Source organism: Sitodiplosis mosellana, unplaced genomic scaffold (assembly GCF_009176505.1).
Source record: "Sitodiplosis mosellana isolate CC-2019 unplaced genomic scaffold, AAFC_SMos_1.0 Smas_scaffold_11, whole genome shotgun sequence".
NCBI classification, from domain to species: Eukaryota; Metazoa; Arthropoda; class Insecta; order Diptera; family Cecidomyiidae; genus Sitodiplosis; species Sitodiplosis mosellana.
The window spans coordinates 1,395,605-1,415,996 of NW_022595253.1; the positions used below are offsets into that span (position 1 = coordinate 1,395,605).

A 20,392-nucleotide genomic window follows, 5' to 3' on the forward strand; every position below is an offset into this window, starting at 1 on the left:
AAATACTGTATGAGAATCGAAAAAAAAATTAAACTTTTTTTTCGATTTTCGGCTGTATTGCGACCGTCTACATGGGAAGTGTGTATGAAATTCTCGGAGCGCCGCTGCTTTTGCATTGGCTTTTATGGTCAAATGTACACATTGAAATATCACGAAAACGGCTGGATAAATCGGCAAAACGGACCGGGATGTCACTCCCAAAGGGAGTGTAAACACCCAGCCGGTTTGATGGCCCAAAATACAAATCCGGTGGAATTTCAGCTGATCCATGGATTCTCAGGATTTGACCTGATTCCAGAAGTCATTTTACCTATGTTACCACAACGCAAAGAAACTGAAGTGCTGGAATCAGGTCACATCCTGAGAATCCATGGATCAGCTGAAATTCCAGCGGATTTATATTCTAGGCCATCAAACCAGCTGGGTGTTTACACTCCCTTTGGGAGTGACATCACGGTCCGTTTTGCCGATTTATCCAGCCGTTTTCGTGATATTTCAATGTGTACATTTGGCCATAGAAGCCAATGCAAAAGCAGCGGCGCTCCGAGAATTTCATACAAACTTCCCATGTAGACGGTCGCAATACAGCCGAAAATGGAAAAAAAAGTTTAATTTTTTTTTTCGATGGTCCGTGAATTTCATTTAAAAAAAATCACCAATCAAAATACACATGATTTACGGAAATAAATAGGAAAATTATGAAAACTAGCACATTTTTGGTGGCTTATTGCCTAGTGGTGACATTTTTATTACAACTCAAAAATTTAAATATACATTGAATATGCAATATGAAAACCGAAAAAATCTTATCTAGTCCGGGGATAGTTTTAGTTCTTGGCACGAATGCGTTTCTCTTCGTATTGCTTCATTCGGCTCTCGATTTCTGGTCTAAAGTGTCTTATCAAACCTGAAATGAGAAAAGAAAAAAAGAACAAATTAGTCATTTTGTCGGTGACTTCCGCCATCCATGGATCATTTGTGTTTTTATTTACCTTGAACAGGCCATGCGGCACCATCGGCCAAAGCGCAGATTGTGTGTCCTTCGATTTGTTTTGAAATTTCCCACAGCATATCAATTTCAGCTGGTTGAGCATTACCCGTAACAAAACGATGCATAACTTTGTTCATCCAGCCGATACCCTCTCGGCATGGTGTGCATTGGCCGCAACTCTCGTGTTTGTAGAACATAATCAATCTAGTAATAGCCTGGATTACATCAGTCGATTTATCCATAACAATGATTGCAGCTGTGCCTAATGAGGTTTGAGCAGCGATCAATCCATCAAAGTCCATAATAACGTCATCGCACACTTTCCTCGGAATAATTGGAGTAGATGAACCGCCCGGAATTACACCCAATAAATTGTCCCATCCACCGGTAACGCCACCAGCGTGTTTCTCAATCAGCAATTTCAATGGGATTGACATTTCTTCTTCTACAGTGCATGGCTTATTCACATGCCCAGAGATGTTGAATAGTTTAGTACCCGAATTACGTGTACGGCCAAAGCTAGCAAACCAAGCGCCACCACGACGACAAATTGTCTAAAAAAACGATAAAAAATAAATGAAAAATTTAATAAATTGTAATAATTTTCGAACAATACAACTAACACTCCACATAAACGTGGAAGTAATTCAACTCACTGGTGCCACAGCAACGGTTTCGACATTTGTCACAGTTGTCGGGCATCCAAACAGACCAACATCAGCTGGGAATGGCGGCTTGAGACGTGGTTTTCCCTGTTTTCCTTCCAACGACTCGATAAGGGCCGTTTCTTCTCCACAAATATAGGCACCGGCACCACGGTGCATGAACACATCAAAATCGTAACCAGATCCGCAAGCATTTTTACCAATCAATCCGGCCTGATAGGCTTCAGCGATAGCCACTTGCATATTCGAGGCTTCATTGTAGAACTCACCACGTATATAGATATACGCAGCACGGGCTCCCATTGCACTGCCAGCAATCAAGCAACCCTCAACCAATTTGTGTGGATCGTGACGCATGATTTCACGATCTTTGCACGTTCCTGGTTCACCTTCATCAGCGTTAATTACTAAATACTTTGGTCGACCATCTGATGGCTTGTTCATGAACGACCATTTCATACCGCTAGGGAAACCAGCACCACCACGACCACGCAAACCAGACACTTTAACCTCATCTACAATGAAAGTAATCAACTATAAAATACTGAAGTTCGTAGAACATTTTTCAATGAAACTCACTAATAATCCAATCAGCTCCTTTGGTGACAATTTCTTTCGTTTTGTACCAATCACCACGTTTCAATGCACCCTTCAAACGCCAATCATGACGACCATAAAGATTGGTGAAAATTCGATCCTGATCGGCAAGTGGGCCAAATACGGTCTTTGTTTGTGGTGGTGGTGTACCAGCTGGAGTCGAATTGGCTCTTGTTATCTGACTGCCAAACAATGGAGTGGCGACATTTCCTAAAACATGATAAACAATGCGATTTTATTGACATTTCCATTGAAATATTGACGAAAAATCCATTTGTATCGGAGATAAATTTTCAACAACGCAATTATTATCATGCCAAATTCGCAAATAGCGACGAAATTAATTCAAAATATGACCAATCAAAGATGACACAAAGAATGATGCACAGTGTTGTTTCATTATGTAATTGATGAAAACGCGTAATACGTAAAATAGAGAGAAAAAAACACGTTTTACACTGAATTGTAATTAAATTTTTGATTAATTTCCATTTCTTACCGATTTGATGTTTCGGAAAGAAATTTACGCGTGCCAAAGCACCAGCCATAATTCACAAACGAGAAATAAACTTGCTTCGCTCAAAAATTTTTATTCAATAATATTGGTAGCTTCAGTAATTTTTTTTCTAGAAACTGACACTGACATCCCAAATGATGGTGTGGCCATTGTTTTGTATTGAAAAATGTTGTGACGAATTCTACACGTCGAATGTGTATTGTGTTTGACGACTTTCGACTTTGCTTGGGTGTATTTTGTGTGTGTGTGTGTGTATGTATGTGTGAGTGTATGTGGAGAATTTCATAGGTGACGACGGCACTAAATCGAAATTCTTAGCATCAAGGTGTCATTTCGAGTTGAAGCTTCACTTCAACTGCTCTCGTAGTATTTTACCGCGTGGAATAGCGTAGTGAATTTTTTTTCATTTTTCAAGTCACACACACAAAAAAAAGCGATCCGGATATATTTTGTTTTCTCCGTTTATGTGACAATCGGTATTTTTTTGAATACAATTTCGTTTGTATTTTCTTGGTGATATAGATTCAGTTATTTATACTTAGATTTAAAAAAAATAACTAGGCGCAAATTCAGTGCATTGAAAATAATTCGTAAACAAGTATCGTAGAAGAAAGCAGAAAAAAAAAAAACACAAATACCAGAATGGCCGACGAAGATATTTCATTAACTGAGGACCAACTTCTCGAAAATTTAGACGATGGAAACAATGGAGATTCGGAATTTTTAAATGAGGTAAACTAAATTCAGCAAATAAAAAGTGCCTACAAAAGCATAAAAAACGCCTTAGCTCGATTTTTCATGAATTGGTGTCAAGTTTTATGACTAATGCGCTGTTCTGTGTATACAAAAGAGTTCAAGTGATATAAAGAGATATAGCTGAAAACAAAATGGCGACCACCAATACAAGCTTACTGAGACAATTATAAATGCCGCGCGGCAAATTTTCTTTTTCCTCTTATATTCGGCATCATTAAATATGCGTGAAGACGCCTGAAAAAAAAAAACAGAGATGAAAAAAATTAAGAAAAATAAATTTTGTTCTTTTTTCCACAGGATGAATCGATTCATCAAATTATCGACCCAGAATTGGAAGCGATAAAAGCTCGCGTCAAAGAAATGGAAGAAGAAGCCGAAAAACTGAAGCAAATGCAGTCCGAAGTGAATAAACAAATGACGCTTAGCTCGCCAACGGGCATTTCAACCATTCCATTATCACTGGAAGAGAAGAAAGAGATTGATGAACGATCGATTTATGTAGGGAATGTTGATTATGGTGCAACGGCTGAAGAGTTAGAAGCTCATTTCCATGGATGTGGCAGCATGAATCGTGTTACGATTTTATGCAATAAAGCTGATGGTCATCCGAAAGGATTTGCCTACATCGAATTCGGTTCGAAAGATTTCGTTGATACCGCCTTAGCAATGAACGATACATTGTTCCGTGGTCGTCAAATCAAAGTAATGGCTAAGCGAACAAATCGGCCTGGTATTTCAACGACTAATCGTATTCCACGCGGTTTTCGTGGTCGTGGACGCGGTGTTGCTCGTGGTGCAGCCGGTTGCTGTCACGGTTCATTCAGAGGCACACGACGACCAATGTAAGTATATATATATCGAAATCCATTCAACTCAGACATACGAAACTGGTTCTATAATTTGTCGTGCATTTATTGCATTTAGACGCGGTTACAGAGGACGTGGAAATTATTATTCGCCATACTAAACGTTTTACGTTGATGAGATGCTGATCAGATCGGCCGGCCGTTGTGGACAAACAAATGGGTAAGATTTTGATTCTTTTTTTTTGTCTATTCGCAACCTTTCATCCATTCGAAACAGGCAAATTTTTCCGCAATTCTCTCAGTAGTTTTTATTTTCGTGCGCAAATCGTATCACACTGATACGCTTCCTAATCAAATTGAATTATATCTGTGATAACAGTTTCTATTTGTATTATCCCTTTTTTTTCTCAATAATTTATTCCTCATTTTATTTGCAATTATTGCCCCCAATTTCTCTTCTCTCACTCCGAAACATTCTCCATCCCATTTTTTCATTGCTTTTATTCGCCCCGTTTCCAAAACTCTCTTCATTTTTTCGATTGTTTAGTCACAAATTATTTGTTTTAATTCAATAATAATTTTTCACACACACAATAACTTTCATTTTCAATCAAAAACCGAATCTTTTTTGCAGATAATTTAGAAAAAAAAAATATTTCAAAAAACATTATACTTGTCTGCTATTGAATGAACGCAAAAAAAATGAATTACGGGAAAAAAAATGAAAAGAAACATTATGAAATACGGAAAATCACATGAAAAAAGGATACCAAAAAAAATAGTCCAGCAAAAGAGCCAGAAAAAATTGAAAACATATGACCAGAGGCCACATTACATCGCGTAAACTGAATATTTTCGAACGAAAATCTAAATATATATATTTAAATATATTACGAGTTTTTATCGAGAAATAATGTTTTTTGAAGAAACATTTTTACACCTCGCTTTCCTACTTAATGATGATGATGATGATGAAAAAAAAACATGAGCACAAAAATAACAAAAAATAATGGAAAAAAAGAAAAAAAAAAAACAAATAAATTTAATGAGAAAAAAATCAAATAAAAATAAAATGGAAAAAAAAAACTCAAAACAACAGAAAAAAATCAGTATAAAAAATGTTTATCGAATAAGAGTCAATAAAAATATATCGAAGAAATAGTTCAAGAGCACCAATGCATAAAAAGAAAAAAAAAATGAACACGAGAAGAATATGAAGAAGAAGAAGAAAAATCAGAGATAAGGAATATAAAATAGCGATGATAATAAAAAGAACAATATGTAAATGATAATTTACTGTGTGTTTTATTCATTTTATGTTTCTCTCGAAGTTGTAATATTTTATAAAATATTGTTTAACGATGTTCAAGCGCACAAGTGGACACCTCTGCTGCTTTCAATAAGTTCAATAAGTTTAATTAGTTACGTTTACGTATACCGATTCAAGCCGAACCGAACCAAACCATGGATGGACATCACTCGATACCACGCAACACTAGAACTCAAACTTAGAGATTAATTAATTCTAAATGGAATGTGCATCAGAGATATAAGTTAAAATAAAAGAAAACAGAAAAATAACGCATCGTTGCATTCATTGTTAAATTGATCGTCTTTAATTTCTTTAATGTTTCAACTTTCAACTCTCACTCTGTGTCTACATTTTCTCTTCGACTCTGTCTGATTAAAATTTAAAGCCTATTCTAATATTATTTTAATGGCGAATACGATTTCGAATGAAATATGAAATATTCCGGTTGAATAGGTATCAAGTCCGTGTTTAAGTATTGGATGCCAAACAAAAAAGTATGCTAACGAGCATCATCCGGATCGATACTGGTATCACTTGTATCTGGTCAACTTGATACATTTCCACTTTTCTTCGTATGCTTGAATGCGATAACATAGCGTTGAGCGACCAACAGTGGAGGCGAATAGCCTTCCGGATAGCTTGCGTCTTCAAAAAGTAGCTCATAGTCGGCGGTTGCTGTTTCGGGTAAGTTATTGATAATTGCTTTGTAGAAGCACGTTGTTTGCGGATAAAGTGCCATCACTAAAATGAATAAAGCAATAGATCACTTGTTCTTCTTTTGTATAATAATGACAAACAAAAAAACTCTGTTGTCTTACCCATTGTCCCCTTTGGAAATAGTGCATGTGCGTCCGTTTCTGGATTGGCTCGCATCAATGGCAACGGTACAATTCTGCGTTTGCTTAGAACGTGTCTGTCTTTTGTTTCATCGATGTCATCCACCTCATACTTGTTTTGGCTTGCATTGAACGATACAATTTCTGCTAGAATCCAACTGTCTTCATCTTCCAATCCCTTTACCAGTGCAGCAACAATATCTCCAGGCTTTGCAATGTATGAGCTATCGGCTGGAATGGCCCCGACCAATGGAGGCGTCTTTTCATCTGGTTTGCTTACAAACAGTGGCAATGTTTGTGCCGATATTTGCAGCATTTTCATCAGTGCGCCACGACGTATCGTTTCTTTATTGCCAGCATTTCGTGCCTGTTTTATCGAAAGAAATTGATTCGGTTTTAAAAAGTTCATTTTTGTTATTTCATTTAGAATAGATATTAAATTGATTTTACCTGAATTCGACGTTCGTTGCGGATATTTCGAATTTCTTGTATTTTGGCCAGAGCATCTCGAATCAAACTTTCCTCCTGTATTGCATCGTTCATACACGTTTTGTACTGGCTTCGAAGTTTATGCTGCGCTGAATTTGACTTTTCATCTGGACCGTATTTTTCTTGCAATCGCGTTAAATTATTCAGATTGTTTTCATTTCGACGCCGCTCATTATCAATGGCATGTATTAGACCCTGAATCGATGTCAAGCGCTCCTGTTGAAAAATTTAAATCATTTCAATGAAAATTGATTGTATATAATACATTTCAATGGATGCAATGATCAAAAATACTATTTCAAAATACCTGAACTTGAATAGCTGCAACTTCGGCCGTCAAAGGCATGTTTTCCTCGTACTTTTGTTTTTATTTAGCAAACAATATTTCAATTTTGTATTGGTTTGCAGAGCGAAATGTCACTACAGAACAAATGTGGATAGAGCGAAGAATGTGAACTAGCGAGGTGGAGAGTTTTATGGAGATTGTGACAAATCGTTGGTATGAGTGTTATTGCGATGTACGATATAAATTGATTTCATCACAAATCTTCTATTTTAAAAGCAAAATAATGATTTTTTTTAAATTAGAAAATGAATATGATTATATTTGCATTTTTTCGCCTTTTTTTCGTGCCTTCTTCAATAAAACGGGTAGCTAGACGTAGTTCCTACATCTGAACGCAGTCTCTACTTGTCAATTCGTCTCAAGTGTTCTCCACACATCATGCGTCGTAAAGTGTCATATGTAAGCAATATGTCTGGTTCCGGCTTGTGCCTTGTTCTTTTTAGTCGTGATAATCGGACCGTATAGGTGAGTGTTTTTAACTATCTGCAAATTTTCGACAAAAAAACTTGAAAAAAATCAAGATTTTCTGCATAAAAATTGAACAAAAGTAAAAACGAGTGCAACCATTTGTAAAATATTGATAAAAACCATAAAAAAAATTAGTATTTTTGTGACTTTTTTCGTCAATTTTCCGTACATTGAAATGAGTTCCATATAAAGTGTATATGGAATGTAAACCGCATGGTTCCACTTGTGTGAAAATTCAAAGTATTCAAATTGTGATTTTAATTTGGGAATTTAGAAATTTGTTTTCATCATCGGTCTTCATTGCAATTCACAAAAGCGATAATTGAGAATTATTTTTCTAAAACATTTCAACTTCAGTTGCTTTAATTTTTTCTCATTGCAAATAGTCTTCATGTAAAAGTTTTGTTCATAACCTCAAAATTCGAATTTCACAATTTGATTCATCCGACGAATGTGGGAAATCTGTGTATGTCGCTTCGTTCTTTTACCATGACCTTTTTCTTCTAGCATTTTTGTTCGTGTTTTTTCTGTGTACAGCAATTAGATGAACAATATAGCTTGTGCATTTAAACGGGTTAACAAAGAGAAATGTTGTTTTTCCATGTGCTTTTGTGAGGGTGATAAGTGATGGAATGGCATTTAGTACAAGACCATGTGAAACATTTTGATAATAAAAGAAAATGTGGATGGTTAGACAAAGAATGATGTCATTATCACAGACGGATTTCCCACATCGTGGTGAATCAAATCGTAAATGTGTGTATTTCGATTAGTTTATTTTATTGGAAATTAGTTTGGAAATTTACCGAAAATACAATCCCGAAGTGAATGGCATTATTTGAAATTGTACTAAAGTCATTTCTTTTCTTATCTCTCTTCCTCTCTCTCTCTCTCTCTTTCTCTTACTCGCAATTAGACAATTGTTCATCTAATCGGCCGAACGGAAAACACGACACAAAATGCCGCAAAACGAGTATATGGACCGTCACCGTAAATTATACGGTCGACGATTGGACTACGAAGAGCGTAAACGCAAACGTGAAGCTCGTGCACCACGTGAACGTGCAAAGAAAGCGCAAAAACTGCGCGGCATCAAAGCGAAACTGTTTAACAAGGAGCGTCGCAATGAGAAGATTCAAATGAAAAAGAAAATTCATGCGCACGAAGAGAAAAAGGTCAAGAAACAAGAAGAAAAGGTTGAAGATGGTGCTATCCCAACATATTTGCTGGACCGTGGTGTTCAATCGAATGCCAAAATTTTGTCAAATATGATCAAACAGAAGCGAAAAGAAAAGGCCGGCAAATGGGATGTTCCAATTCCAAAAGTTCGTGCCCAATCCGATGCCGAGGTGTTCCGTGTCTTGAAATCGGGTAAAACCAAACGAAAGGCATGGAAACGTATGGTTACCAAAGTCACCTTTGTCGGCGACAATTTCACACGTAAACCACCGAAATTTGAACGTTTCATTCGGCCAATGGGTCTACGATTCAAAAAAGCACATGTTACACACCCCGAATTGAAAGCCACATTCCACCTGCCAATCATTGGTGTGAAAAAGAATCCAAGCTCACCGATGTTCACCAGTTTGGGTGTCATTACAAAGGGAACAGTCATTGAGGTTAACATCTCCGAACTCGGTTTGGTCACACAAACGGGCAAAGTCGTTTGGGGTAAATACGCTCAAGTGACCAACAATCCGGAAAATGATGGTTGCATCAATGCCGTTCTTTTAGTTTAGATCAATTTCGTTCGTTGATACATTTTTTCTAGTTTTAAGATACACACGACCTCTTTGTACAATAAGATGAATAAAACAGTTTCAATCAAAATAATATAATATCGACAGGTTTTTCCAAGCTATTTTCACTTATATCGTTGCACTCTCGAACATTTGTTCAATTTTTATGCATTTTTCACCAATTTCAACTGCCACCAAACAAAAACAACAACAACAAACTATTCAAATGTGGATGACGGAAAAAAATCATCTGCATCCCCCTGAACAACCTTCCCAACGCAATCATGTATTTTCACATTTCTCCTTCAATTTTTTTCTAGACACATTGAATAGTTGTCAATCATGCAGATCTTCGTTAAGACCCTCACGGGCAAGACTATCACTCTTGAAGTCGAACCGTCGGACACTATCGAAAATGTCAAATCAAAGATCCAAGACAAGGAGGGAATCCCACCAGATCAACAACGTTTGATCTTTGCTGGCAAACAATTGGAAGATGGACGCACATTGTCCGACTACAACATCCAGAAGGAATCAACGCTTCACTTGGTGCTTCGTCTTCGTGGTGGTGCCAAGAAACGTAAGAAGAAGAATTACTCAACACCAAAAAAGATCAAGCACAAGAGAAAGAAGGTCAAGCTCGCTGTCTTGAAATACTACAAGGTTAGTGCATTGTTCTATGGAATCTCATAAATTTTTTTCCCGTTCAATTTTATTTCCACATTTTTAACATTTGATTTCAATTTCAAAAAATTCGATTTTTCATTGCATATTTGTCCCTTTGTTTCGATGAAACTAAATTTTTTTTTCCTCTTTTTCGGTTTTTCCATTCACAGGTCGATGAAAACGGCAAAATTCACCGCTTGCGTCGTGAGTGCCCAGGAGAGAATTGCGGCGCTGGTGTTTTCATGGCTGCCCATGAAGACCGTCACTACTGCGGCAAATGCTCGCTCACATTTGTTTTCTCAAAGAACGAAGAGAAATAAATTACAATGGATTTTGTAACATTTGAATAACATCAAATAAAATAATATCCCCTTACATTTTTTTTGGAGTTAATATCCAAATCACAGAAAAACCGTATTGTTTTCTTTATTTTCAAATATTTTCCACTGAAACTGATTCTTTTTTTTTTGGAACAGGTTAAACCAAAAGGTATGATAACTAATATAATGGACGAAGGTTCATTGTAATATCAATCTGTGGTCGCAAAATGAACCAGTCATACGACGTGTGACACACGTTGTCGATGAAATCGGCATTTTCCGATCTTTTCTTCAATCTAATTTCAGGAACATATTTCGATTATAAAAAAAATCAAACACCATTAATGTTTTTGTTTACATTTTGTTGGTCGTCAATGCATTTATGTAGACAGAAAGCCTGCATAGGTAAAATTCTCTTTCGGTAACAAGGCAAATTTGAAACATTAAATCGTTCACCTGATGCTTGAACTGGTTTGTATATTGACTAGCAACATGCTTCGTTCTTTTGACTATACAACACCCTCTATACTGAAGTAGTTGTATTGTCTGTATCTCTGATTCTACAGCATTCTAAACTGAGACACGCTCAAATCTGAAATCCTAACAAAGTTCTGTTGTACTTTAGCATGGCTTTAAATCTCTTCATTGAACATTTTAAACACTTACACGAATTCGATGTTAATAAATGATTATACGTACTTCGTGTTCGTACAAAATTTGGTGAATTGAATTCGGGTTTTAAATTTAAAATTGATTTATATTGGATTTGGTTTTAATTTGGCAAATATTTGGGTTGGAAATAAGTAAGAAACCAATCATTTATTTATGGCATTAAATAGATATGTCGAACCATAGTACAATTATAATAGTACGATATCATAATCATGGAATTCTTTAAGAATTTCAATTTTTTACTTTGATAAAAGAACGTGAAATGAAGTTGATATTGAAAATTCTTCATACAATATGCATAACTCATTTAATTTTGGTTCAAATTTCAGACCACTTTTTGGCTGGTAGTTAAGAAACCAGTTTTTAGTTGATTTACCTGAAGAGTATATTTGGATCACCCGCTGTTCATATTGTGTAATTACTGAATGTGTGTGATTTTTGCCAGGCGCACGTCAAACGATCATTCTGAAAACTTGACTTTGAACCATCGTCAATGGGACCATCGATGAGATCATTTTTTTCAAAACAAGAGCCCAGTTCGAGCTTCCCTCTTACGTTTAAACCGAGAAAAAAAAACACACATCCACATTTCAAGGAACTTTTAAGGTTACTTGGAAAATTACATTCAAGTGATTCAGACATTTGTAAACAACAAATTGAATGTGAAATATATTACATCTAAAGGCGTATCTGCATCTCGAGTGATAAAAATAGAATTTGATATCGAACAAAATGCGTTTTTTGTCCATCAAGATAAAGAGTGTCATTATTTCTATGGAAAAATGTTTATTTTAGCAAAAGAAATATTTTAATAGTGTTCAATGGATGTATTTAATAGAAATTTGTATATAAATTCGTTTTAAAACATACGTTACTGTCAAAAATTCTACAAACGCTGTTGACCATAAACAGAATAAAAAATTAGAGTTTATTCAACAAAAAAAAAATTCGTAACCATTTCAATCGTATATCGAATGAAGCCGTGAGCACATGCTGTACACAAATATTGATAAATCCAATCGACTTTATTTGCTATAAATATATTATACGCCAAATCAATTTAAAATTTTTTTTTGGCTGCATTCATATTTTCTGTGAACAATATTTTTCGAATGAAAAAAATAAAATCAAAACTCCAACACGTTCGTTGGGTGATAACACTTTGGAACGTGAAACAGAACAACACTAGGATTGAGTCATCTGAAAAATATTTACATATAACAAATATAATAATATGCCGCGTGCGAAATCATTTAAATATAAATTGCAACGTTTTACGAATGGATGGTAGTTCTTGGATTCAGGTTCCACTCCCTCCAACAACAACAGCGCTAACAACGCAACACCAACAAATGAGGGAATATTCTGTCTATGATTTCGCATGGAATTTACGATTATGGCTTACGATATTTCATTTGCGTTATCGGTATTAAGTCAAATACACAGAGAGTTGATGTAATCAAAACACACGAGGAAATATACTCGCCTGTTTCGGTTTGATCACCGATCGCACGTTTTGTATTGAGCTGAGCGAACGCAGCAGCAGCAGCAAAAAAAAAATCACAACGAGCAAAACGAGCCATGTTATTTATGTATTTGTTAAAATGCTAAAAAGAGAAATAATATTTTATTGAAGTAAACAAGTGATTGTGTCGGACGATATTATGTCAAACAACAGACGATAAAAGGCCAAGATATATGTGCCATCGAATTGATATTAAATGGCCCAAAACTGTGCAAATTGGTTAGTTTTTTGCGTGTGATTTATCTTTATCGGTCGATCGAATGAAAGAAAAGAGAAGAAACTCCAAAATTGTTATTATAATTTATTCATATTTTTTGGGGATTGTCGTCGTCGTCGTCGTCGTCGTCTTTTTTTCACCTTTGTTTCCTTCGTTCACAAACCTCTTGTTGGCCTTTCTCATTTTGTCAGCCTCTTTTGCTCTGACACCGGTTACGTTGCCGCTTCGCGTTATTTTAATATTCAAAATAATGATGAGACTACATGGCGACACACCGCTTCCATACAACACACAAGCCAGCCGTTTTAGGATAATTTAATTGAACAACTCGACGCTCACCCATTGGAGCGACTTTATATTGATTCTCTGAACTGTTTAGATTTTTTTTTTTGGTTCTCGTAAATCAAGTCATTCTCAATTGTATACGAAATGAGATCGAATGGACCAGAAGACACGCTTTTAATCAGGTTGTGTATTTATTTTAAAAAAGATCAATATATTTCACCTAACAACAAATTTATACGCGAATATTGGATGCCTAGCACAGTGAAACGCTTTGATGCCCCTTGTTCGTTTGAAAAGAGCGATTGAATGTCATGAAAACGATGTACCGAGCCCAATTCATGGAATCGACCACATTTACTTGTTGTTGATGTTGATGTGTTGATATTCGCATTATTGTTTATCTGCATTGCAACAGAATATTGTGACGCACGATCGGCGAGAGTGGGATCAAAAATATGAATGTGTCACACTAGAATGAATAGAATAAACACGAAAATTCCGATCAAAATATCACCATACAAATAAATGCGTACAAGGTAACGCGTGCATTTTCGTTTGAATTGATAGAATATTTTTTTTCGAACGATGAAATGTTCCACTTTAGCCCAATGGTATAACCATGAGAGTGCACGATAGGAAACCCCCTGACTCGAAATGCCAAAACAACGTCATTCGTTGTTAAGAAGCAAAACAGAAAATAAGAACATTCATTGCATTTGTTTGCAATAACAGCACGAAACGTTTAATATCATCGCACCGAGTTGATTTGAATTCGCCACCGCTCGATACACACGTCAAATAGCGAAGAGTTCGAGATTGAGTTATGAAGCGTCAAAATCAATTAGATCTCTTTGCATCAAGACAAGCGCTGACAAACTAATTAATTGCCATTTAATGGAAAAATTACATAATTAAAATGCGATGCGATCGCATGCAATTATTCAATTAACGTCTTTCCAATTATGGAAGTTACAACATTTTTTTTTTCATTCGCTTTTAATTGCTGCATCGGTTTCTACCTTTAAAAATCTCAAAATATTGAAAACGATTTTGTTGCAAAACTCTCACGTGTAAATACGACAGATAGACACACACACACACTCAAACACCCATACGACGGTCCGACGGTGTGACAATAATTGAAATATTTGAAATTGATTAGATGCTTTTCGTTTAATTAAGTGATTAACGTGCCACTCCAAATCAATGCATTACATATATAGGCAATGAGTGTAATTTTCTAATCACGATGTTCAAACAGAAAAAAAAAACTTACATTACGAAAATCTCATTCCATTTGACTCACAGTAGTAATAAACATTTCAAATAAATATTTCATTTTCAACAAAATGGTTCAATTAAGTTTTTGTGTGTGTGTGTGTTTTTCGGAGTGTATCAGATCCAGTATACTTTATGGTGCATGGTTAAAATCTCATAATTCGAATACCACCAACTGGCTGATGACAATTTAATTTTTGATTTCAATCGTCCACCATCACCACTGATTTGATAATATACGTATATGAAAAAAAACATCGGCCGAATCGTGCAGGATATAAAACCAAGCACCTCGACGATTTCTATTTGAACGAGATAAATATTCCATAAATCAAATGTGTAAATACCATATTTGTTGTGTGTGTGTGTTTTTTTTTATTGTTTCTGTATCGTGCTTTTTCACTCTCCTTCTCCTTGCGAGCATATACACAAAGCGAATGCTTTCAATCGCTCAATTTTCAATGCGTTTTCAATTCGTTGTTTTTTTTCCCTTCTTTCCATTTATTTCACTCGTGTTGAAAATATAATAATAAGCTAAGCACACTCAAGTAGCCAATATATGTAAATAAGAATGTGGTGCGCTCTGTCAATTTTCTTTGTTCTCAATATATTATCATGTGTATTATATATGTATATTCATTCGTGCGCGATCGAGTTTTGTGTGTACGCTTTTGTTCTGTCTCTATCGGTTTGTGAGATGTTCAGGTCCAGTCCGTGCAGTGTGTGTGTGTGTGCAACCGTCTTTCTGTGGAATGTGATCAATAAAGTTATAAACAGCGGCGGCCGAAAACCACATGATCTCATTTCATATCAATACAAATATGGCATAAAAATTCTTCAATCCGTGCAGAGCAGCAGCGAAATCGATGGACAACGATGAAACAACACACGAAAGAAGATGAAGAAAGAAAAAAAACTACACACGAATTCAAACTTCTTGTGCGGTATTGAAATGAACGCAAGTTCATCGTTTACAAATCTATTTAAAATATGATGAGTGCTTTATGTTTGCCTTTCGTTGTTTCATATTTGTATACACAAATATTTGTATTATGGCTACTTTCCATTCCAGCATATTGGTTTTTTCAATCGTGTTACCGTCGTTTTTCCTTCTTGTTCCTGACCGTTTTGTTGAAAGCATAACCGCTTCCTATCAGCGTGGTAGAATTATTCGAATTTAAATATTAGTTTTCTTGTTCTGTTTCTTCTGTGGAAAATCAATGTTCGAGAATTGATGAATCTCCTCAAATTATACTAACTAGACTCGAATTATTAGAAATATTAGATTCAATAATCATCGGCGGTGTGGCACTTCAAACGAATATATTTAATAGAAAAATATTATTGTATGAAATGTGCTCTTCTTTTTACCGAAACATAAAATGTGACCGACAAATTTTAATGATTGCATGATCTTCTGAAACCGAAAAAAATATCCATTGAAATTCCATTGCAAATGATTGATGAATGAACCAAAGTTACAGCAAACCATCAAATTGGTGAATTGAAAAATTGTTTCCATTTACTATTCCATTTGGTTGCTTGAAGGAAAAAACGAAAAAGACAAAGATAAAACTGATCGAATTTTGACAGCCTGAAAATGGATTAGTATTTGTTGTTTAATCTAATGATTGGGTTCGTTGCTTAAAAACAAATCAGTCTTTTGTGTGAGCTAAGAGCATTCGGCACTGACATCCGGTTGAGAGATGGCACAGCGATTTCAAGCTTTTCAAGGATCTCTGTGTTCATTCATTATTTCAGAAATAAAAACTGGATGACTCATTCAGTGTTCAGTTCTCTCTTCTCTCTCTCTCTCTCTCTCTCTCTCTCTTTCATTATTTCATTGTGTTTTAACTTTGCCGAAATGAAGCGCCAGCATATCGGTTGTTCCTTTTGTGAAAGAATTTGTCCAAGGGAAATAAGAACGTAAAGTTTCGACCACAAATTGAGTTCCAAGAAAATCTTAATCAACCAACTCACACACATGGAGCGGCAGCGGAGGAGGTGAACAGCCAGTACTTGTGCCAGAGGAACACACATATCATCGAAAAGGAATAGTCAAACAGTTTGAAGTTGTTTAGTTTTCCGTTCATGACTGTTCGATCTTTCAATTTCCAATTATATACTTATCCTATGAACAATTTGGTGATTTTGTTGTTTTTCTTTCGTGTTATTTTCACAGGAAAACTATGCCGCCCAGTTTGGCTCGGCTTTCGATGCTCTGTCTCTCTCTCTCTCTCTCTCTCTCTCACTCTCTCGATTCGGTCGAAGCACTCATTTCAGCACATTTTTTCTCCTGCATTGTGCTTGTTTCAACCTGCTTGTTATGCGTCACTTAAACGTGTTATAGAAATGCCTTGTTATCTTTATACAATTATCTGCCTAATGAAAAATCTATACACAGAGAGATTTAAGGCTGAAAAAAAAAACGCTCGGAACGGATAAGAAAGTGATGAACGAGACGGATGTGAGTGAGTGAACAAGGTAAATAGAGACAGAAAACGCATGGATATGGCGATATTACACACGTTATATTAGAAATATATATATTTCATCTATCCCGGTGGCATTTCATTTTCGTTTCGCTCTTTGTTTTTGTTTGTGTGTGTGTTTTTTTTTTGCTTTCTCGCATTTTCGGTGAAGTTTTTCGTTGTTCATCGAAAGAGGCCAGGCAGGCACCCAACCAACGCAACCAACAAGCGCAACTTAACATTCATTTATAAATGCATTTCTTACCTTATGCCGTTTTTCTCTGTGTGTTTCATCGTGCTGTTGCAGCTTTAAACGTTTCCTTCTTATCTTTTTCATTAGGCAGCATAAATACACACAATGGATTGTGGGGAAACGCCATACGAAATCAATATCATTCGGAAGAAAGAGAGACAAAAAAAAAACAACGATGTGTTGTATTTTGTAGCATTGGACGTTTGCTGGCCCAAGATTCATTTAGCTCGAGCGATATTTTGTTGTTGTCGTTGTATGGTGCACACAGGTTGCCGCACACGCTTACTAATGACAAACTCAATATAACGATATTTTCGAAACCATTCATACATACACAGACGTATCCGCATGAAATGTGCGCATAAGATCGTTCCGTTTTTTTTCTGTTCTTTTCAAATACAAAAACTTTGATGGAATGCACTGATAAGAAACAAAAGCGGCAAAAAATCGTTTACATTCTTATTTCTCGGTGCATCAGTGTGTGTGTTCATTCTGTTTTTTTTTCTTTCGCTCTTCGAATTGACTTCTTTTTTTCCTCTTCCTCAATGTCGATTTGTGTGTGCGCTTTTTTTTTGCTTGACTCATCTTGTATCGGCTTATTCGAAAATCCAGAATGAGCAAATTCACAATATGCACGTTAAATTGTACAAATCAGAAAAAAAAAATAAAGGCAAAAACAAACAAAATTTGTTGGCCGAACACCATGGCAAATCCATAAATATTTCTGAACGTCGTGGTCTCTCTCTCCCTCTCTCTCTCTCTCTTCTTCCATTTGTAACAGTTACAGTTGAATTTTATATGCGTGCATGTTCTTTGTTTTTTTCGTCTTCTTCATTCATGATCATTAAATCTTGGTTTCTAATTTTGTTTTTTACGATTAATCGAAAGAAGGGTCTCACAGTTTGGATGGAAAACACGCATTCGAAACGCCCTGGCGTTGCAGTTACATCAATTTAGTAATCAAAAGAATGTCATCATCATATTGTGTGACTGTATAAGATGGTTTTTGTGTGTTGTTGCCGATTGCCCGTTTTTTTTTTTAATTACATTCATTTGTTGGTTGCATTTACTTCGTGTGGCCCATTCTTGTTGTTAGATGAAATCGGTTGGGTATTTCGATTGATGTACAGTGTATGGAATACGTTGTATGCGTTGTTGTACACCATTTGATGGGTGTTGAATGGGACAAGTTATCGGCGCAACGTTGACAAAATAATCGATTTCGGTTAATTGATTCCGGTTGATTTGGATGGGTTTTAATACCATATCAAGGTGATACTGATATAACAACGAATGTTTTAGAGGCGGGTGCTTACAACACACACACACACATAAGTGATATACATTTTGTTTGAATTTTCCTTCCATAGATAAGGCTTCGATGGAATGCAATCAATCGAATGGTAAAGCGATTCAAGAAAGGTCATAAATTGTGTATCCATTCAGGCATTTTATTGGTTATTGGATTGATGATAATTCCAATAGAACAAACGGAAAAAGGAGGTATTCTTCGACTTGGATGAGTCATAGGAAATTCATTATTTGACAAATCGTCCATATGATTTTGGGCAATTGTTTGATTGATAAAAAAAATACCCTGAAATTCTTTAATCAATCACATTCTTTTGCAATCGGAATGGGAAGAAACATTTGACTCTGCTTCAAGGTAAAATCCACAGCGGTTGTTCTAAATCAGTTTTGCCTGTATGTCAATCCCGCGTCTCGGTTAATACAAATCAAAATTAACTATTTCTCCGTCGACAATTTGGTTGGCATTGAATTTTCAAATGACATTGACGCAAATTCTTCAAGTCTCACTACCACCATTGTTGCAAATGGAATGACTTGTTTTCAAAGCGATTGGAAAAGATGCCGATCGCGAGAATTTCAACGCAATACAAAGTATCAATCGCCTTATCAATCAGGTGAGGCTACCAGATAATTGAATAAATTCTACGCTATACACAAGGAGTGTACATATATCGTGAATGCTCCTGGTAGAATGTTAAAAATAATTTATGTGCTACTGGCGAATGATTGGCAATGAAAAAGGACCCACCTCGAGAATCAGGGCTTACTCCATCGAATTTTTTTATTTCGATACATACAGATCTTCATCTGATGGTCTTGCAATTTAAATGCAATTGATTAAAATTGTGCATTGTTACAAGGCAAAGAATTGTGCCTCATATTAAGACAGCCCTGCACCAAAATATACGAATTAACAGCAGCAAGTACTGTTTGCATTGAATAATATATTTCGAGAAAAAAAACAACAATACAAATCAACTAACAGACAAAATACAAGCAATGAAAATATTTGCAGCCATGTGAAAAACAATGAAGAAAAGCACACGCAGCAATAAGAAATGTGAACGATAGTGCGCTCTTGCGAAAGGTACAGAACAGTGGAAGAAAAAAAAAGACCGAGCATACGAAATAAATGACATCGATAAAATGCAATCAAGTACTTAAATACTTTTGCCCATTAATTTAAATTGAAATGCAGTAGCGTGGCAGCTACAACACACACAGCGAATATCAAAAAAATGTTCTGAATAAATCAACGCGGTGGAGAAAAGAAAAACCCGGGCAAACAATAAACATCAGTGAGAGGGAGAGAGAGAGAAGAAGAAGAACAAAAGGAATACTTTACGTTTTCAAATATAAATTGAATACGCTTGAAGTGAACATAGAGTGTGGAATGCGTACACATATCTTAAAGACTCTTTTTGCTCCCAACAAATGATACAATTTAGAATGAAAGATGTGCACACATATACAGGAGAGAGAGAGAGAGAGAGAGAGAGAGAGAGAGAGATAGATAGAGAGACATTGGCATGTACGCATCCACCTCAAAAACACTGTCCCGGTGATATAAAATGCACAAACTGCAAGCAACAGAGCCAAAGTACGTGCAAAAGCACTAGGAATAATACCATCGCAACAAACAGCAACGACCAGAAGAAGAGGGAGAAAAAAAGCTGCAAAAACAGTGCAAAGAATGATGTGGCGATGCGAGACAAAAAGTCCATGTTAAATGCTCCCGCAAAACCATTCCATGTTGTGTTACACATCACAAGCCAAATGCCAAAGCACATCTGCCGTAAGTGTCAGCATCGCTTACGAACAATTTTGTAGCTTTTTTTCCCAGTGATTCACTCAATCGCATTCACAAGTATT

At 36.0% G+C, this 20,392-nt stretch overlaps 5 protein-coding genes across 7 annotated transcripts; 3 read left to right on the forward strand and 2 right to left on the reverse strand.

Annotated features, from left to right (window-relative positions):
* Positions 1–713: 713 nt before the first annotated feature.
* On the reverse strand, positions 714–2,912 carry LOC129567600 (NADH dehydrogenase [ubiquinone] flavoprotein 1, mitochondrial). Its single transcript, XM_055444681.1, has 5 exons — positions 2,753–2,912; positions 2,236–2,463; positions 1,648–2,171; positions 993–1,545; positions 714–907 (listed from the first exon to the last, which is right to left on the reverse strand). The coding sequence occupies exons 1-5, from the start codon at positions 2,799–2,801 to the stop codon at positions 828–830; spliced, it is 1,434 nt and encodes a 477-aa protein (XP_055300656.1). The 5' UTR covers positions 2,802–2,912; the 3' UTR covers positions 714–827.
* Positions 2,913–3,059: 147 nt separating this feature from the next.
* On the forward strand, positions 3,060–5,913 carry LOC129567603 (polyadenylate-binding protein 2). Of its 2 annotated transcripts, none has more exons than XM_055444685.1 (4): positions 3,060–3,502; positions 3,824–4,368; positions 4,451–4,552; positions 4,967–5,913. In XM_055444685.1, the coding sequence occupies exons 1-3, from the start codon at positions 3,413–3,415 to the stop codon at positions 4,491–4,493; spliced, it is 678 nt and encodes a 225-aa protein (XP_055300660.1). In that variant the 5' UTR covers positions 3,060–3,412; the 3' UTR covers positions 4,494–4,552; positions 4,967–5,913. The 2 variants fall into 2 exon arrangements, with proteins under 2 accessions (XP_055300660.1, XP_055300661.1); XM_055444686.1 differs by having other exon boundaries at positions 3,086–3,502; positions 4,463–4,552.
* LOC129567601 (SAGA-associated factor 29) lies at positions 5,911–7,500 on the reverse strand. Its single transcript, XM_055444682.1, has 4 exons — positions 7,277–7,500; positions 6,931–7,185; positions 6,463–6,847; positions 5,911–6,385 (listed from the first exon to the last, which is right to left on the reverse strand). Exons 1-4 carry the CDS (start codon positions 7,313–7,315, stop codon positions 6,189–6,191), a joined length of 876 nt encoding a protein of 291 aa, XP_055300657.1. The 5' UTR covers positions 7,316–7,500; the 3' UTR covers positions 5,911–6,188.
* Positions 7,501–7,695: 195 nt separating this feature from the next.
* On the forward strand, positions 7,696–9,627 carry LOC129567602 (ribosome biogenesis protein NSA2 homolog). 2 transcript variants are annotated; one of them, XM_055444683.1, is made up of 2 exons: positions 7,696–7,780; positions 8,700–9,627. In XM_055444683.1, the coding sequence occupies exon 2, from the start codon at positions 8,743–8,745 to the stop codon at positions 9,520–9,522; it is 780 nt and encodes a 259-aa protein (XP_055300658.1). In that variant the 5' UTR covers positions 7,696–7,780; positions 8,700–8,742; the 3' UTR covers positions 9,523–9,627. The 2 variants fall into 2 exon arrangements, with proteins under 2 accessions (XP_055300658.1, XP_055300659.1); XM_055444684.1 differs by lacking the exon at positions 7,696–7,780 and adding an exon at positions 7,934–8,539.
* LOC129567604 (ubiquitin-40S ribosomal protein S27a) lies at positions 7,707–10,600 on the forward strand. The gene is made up of 3 exons (XM_055444687.1): positions 7,707–7,780; positions 9,843–10,185; positions 10,359–10,600. The coding sequence occupies exons 2-3, from the start codon at positions 9,865–9,867 to the stop codon at positions 10,506–10,508; spliced, it is 471 nt and encodes a 156-aa protein (XP_055300662.1). The 5' UTR covers positions 7,707–7,780; positions 9,843–9,864; the 3' UTR covers positions 10,509–10,600.
* Positions 10,601–20,392: the final 9,792 nt, after the last annotated feature.

Excerpts from the sequence above, each read along its gene's own strand:
- LOC129567600 (XM_055444681.1), bottom strand. The coding sequence starts at position 2,801 with ATGGCTGGTGCTTTGGCACGCGTAAATTTCTTTCCGAAACATCAAATC. Across the intron at positions 2,464-2,752 it reads CTTTCCGAAACATCAAATCG|GAAATGTCGCCACTCCATTG; the intron begins GTAAGAAATGGA and ends ATCATGTTTTAG. Across the intron at positions 1,546-1,647 it reads AAACCGTTGCTGTGGCACCA|ACAATTTGTCGTCGTGGTGG; the intron begins GTGAGTTGAATT and ends TCGTTTTTTTAG.
- LOC129567603 (XM_055444685.1), top strand. The coding sequence starts at position 3,413 with ATGGCCGACGAAGATATTTCATTAACTGAGGACCAACTTCTCGAAAAT. Across the intron at positions 3,503-3,823 it reads ATTCGGAATTTTTAAATGAG|GATGAATCGATTCATCAAAT; the intron begins GTAAACTAAATT and ends TTTTTTCCACAG. Across the intron at positions 4,369-4,450 it reads AGAGGCACACGACGACCAAT|ACGCGGTTACAGAGGACGTG; the intron begins GTAAGTATATAT and ends TATTGCATTTAG.
- LOC129567601 (XM_055444682.1), bottom strand. The coding sequence starts at position 7,315 with ATGCCTTTGACGGCCGAAGTTGCAGCTATTCAAGTTCAG. Across the intron at positions 7,186-7,276 it reads TTGCAGCTATTCAAGTTCAG|GAGCGCTTGACATCGATTCA; the intron begins GTATTTTGAAAT and ends ATTTTTCAACAG. Across the intron at positions 6,386-6,462 it reads ATTTCCAAAGGGGACAATGG|TGATGGCACTTTATCCGCAA; the intron begins GTAAGACAACAG and ends TATTCATTTTAG.
- LOC129567602 (XM_055444683.1), top strand. The coding sequence starts at position 8,743 with ATGCCGCAAAACGAGTATATGGACCGTCACCGTAAATTATACGGTCGA.
- LOC129567604 (XM_055444687.1), top strand. The coding sequence starts at position 9,865 with ATGCAGATCTTCGTTAAGACCCTCACGGGCAAGACTATCACTCTTGAA. Across the intron at positions 10,186-10,358 it reads CTGTCTTGAAATACTACAAG|GTCGATGAAAACGGCAAAAT; the intron begins GTTAGTGCATTG and ends TTCCATTCACAG.